Genomic DNA, 1,398 nt, shown 5'->3' on the forward strand with positions numbered 1-1,398 from the left:
ACCCGAAATGAGGGGGAACGAGGTCAGATGACCCCCTTCTGGCGTTATGCCCGCATGGACATCACTCACTCTAGAGAAGTGTCACACCTGTGATGTGATTTATCTGGGTAAATAACGGTTACGTATCATGTGACGTTATATTATGACGACATGGCACTGAGTATATAATATGATTTACAAGTTAATACGGTGTCAATCAGTGTAGTGTAGTTTGTATTACACTAACCACCAAACAGGTGATACATTTCATTTCATTTTACTCAATCAAGCGAAAATGCAAGTCAACGTGTTCCAGAACCCATACTGCGTCATCGAGAGGAAACCGGAGGACAAGATCCACCGAAACAAACCCCCTCCCATAATCTCTCTGCTGAAATACGAGAACCTGGTTTTGAAGGATTCAAAGGACAAGGACTTCAAGGAGGTCAAAAGGGACAACAAGGGGAAGAGGCTGGTCGAGCCCCCCCAGAAACCCCGCTACTCCATCCCCGTCATCCCCCGGATCAAACTGCCGCAAGAGGAGAACAAGCAGCGCGCCGAGGACATCCTCGACGACATCCTCCCGCCTCGGGAGATCGTGGACGGCAAGCGGGTGTGGGTGCAGCGCGTGTCCAGCGCCCCTGTCGGGCCGCACGAGGTGGCGCGCCTGAAGGACCAGCTGGAGTTTGAGATGCTGCAGCGGGACGCCTTCAAGCAAGGCATCTGCCCGATCCGGAGGGACCTCTACGAGCAGTGCTTCGACGAGCTGGTCCGGCAGGTGGCCATCACGTGCGCCGAGCGGGGGCTGCTGCTGGCGCGCGTCCGGAACGAGATCCGGACAACCATCACGGCCTACCAGGCGCTCTACGAGAGCAGCATCGGCTTCGGGATGAGGAAGTCCCTGGAGGCGGCGAGCAAGAAAGCCGAGCTGGAGGGCAAGGTGGCTCAGTTGGAGCGCGAGAACGAAGAACTGGAGAGCGAGCTGAAGGAGAAGACGGAGCAGTACGAGGCAGAGCTGAAGAAGACGAAGGAGATGCAGGACGAGGCACAGAAGAAGAGAGAGGAGGAGATCTGCTTTCTGATGAAAGGAAACCAGGACATCAAAGATCAGTACGAGGACATCATCTCGCAGTGCATGGCTCCGGCTGCCGCCTCTTGAATCACTTGTGAAGTGAATAGGAATGGAAATCCAACCACTTTACATACACGTACCCCCCACACGTTGTTGAGCGGTGTCCCTCAGGGCTCTATACTAGTAACTTTATTTTTGGTTAGAGGGCTTTTTGGTTAGAGGGCTCAACCAAAACTTTGGTTAAGCCCTCTAATATTAGTAAAACAGACCTGTGTTACAAATGCGCTCGGACCACTTTTTTAGACGTGTTATGAGCTTGTAGATCTGCTATTTTTGGCGAAAAAAAT

General features: G+C 52.6%; 1 protein-coding gene across 1 annotated transcript; it reads left to right on the forward strand.

The window, feature by feature from the left end:
- Nucleotides 1–274: 274 nt before the first annotated feature.
- Nucleotides 275–1,138, forward strand: LOC311033808 (axonemal dynein light intermediate polypeptide 1-like; the record flags this gene model as incomplete). The annotated part of the gene is made up of 1 exon (XM_084041476.1): nucleotides 275–1,138. The coding sequence occupies one exon, from the start codon at nucleotides 275–277 to the stop codon at nucleotides 1,136–1,138; it is 864 nt and encodes a 287-aa protein (XP_083897602.1).
- Between the last annotated feature and the right edge of the window lie 260 nt (nucleotides 1,139–1,398).

The sequence above is a fragment of the Gymnoscopelus microlampas genome (genome assembly GCF_963454915.1).
Source record: "Gymnoscopelus microlampas genome assembly, chromosome: 2".
Lineage (NCBI taxonomy): Eukaryota > Metazoa > Chordata > Actinopteri > Myctophiformes > Myctophidae > Gymnoscopelus > Gymnoscopelus microlampas.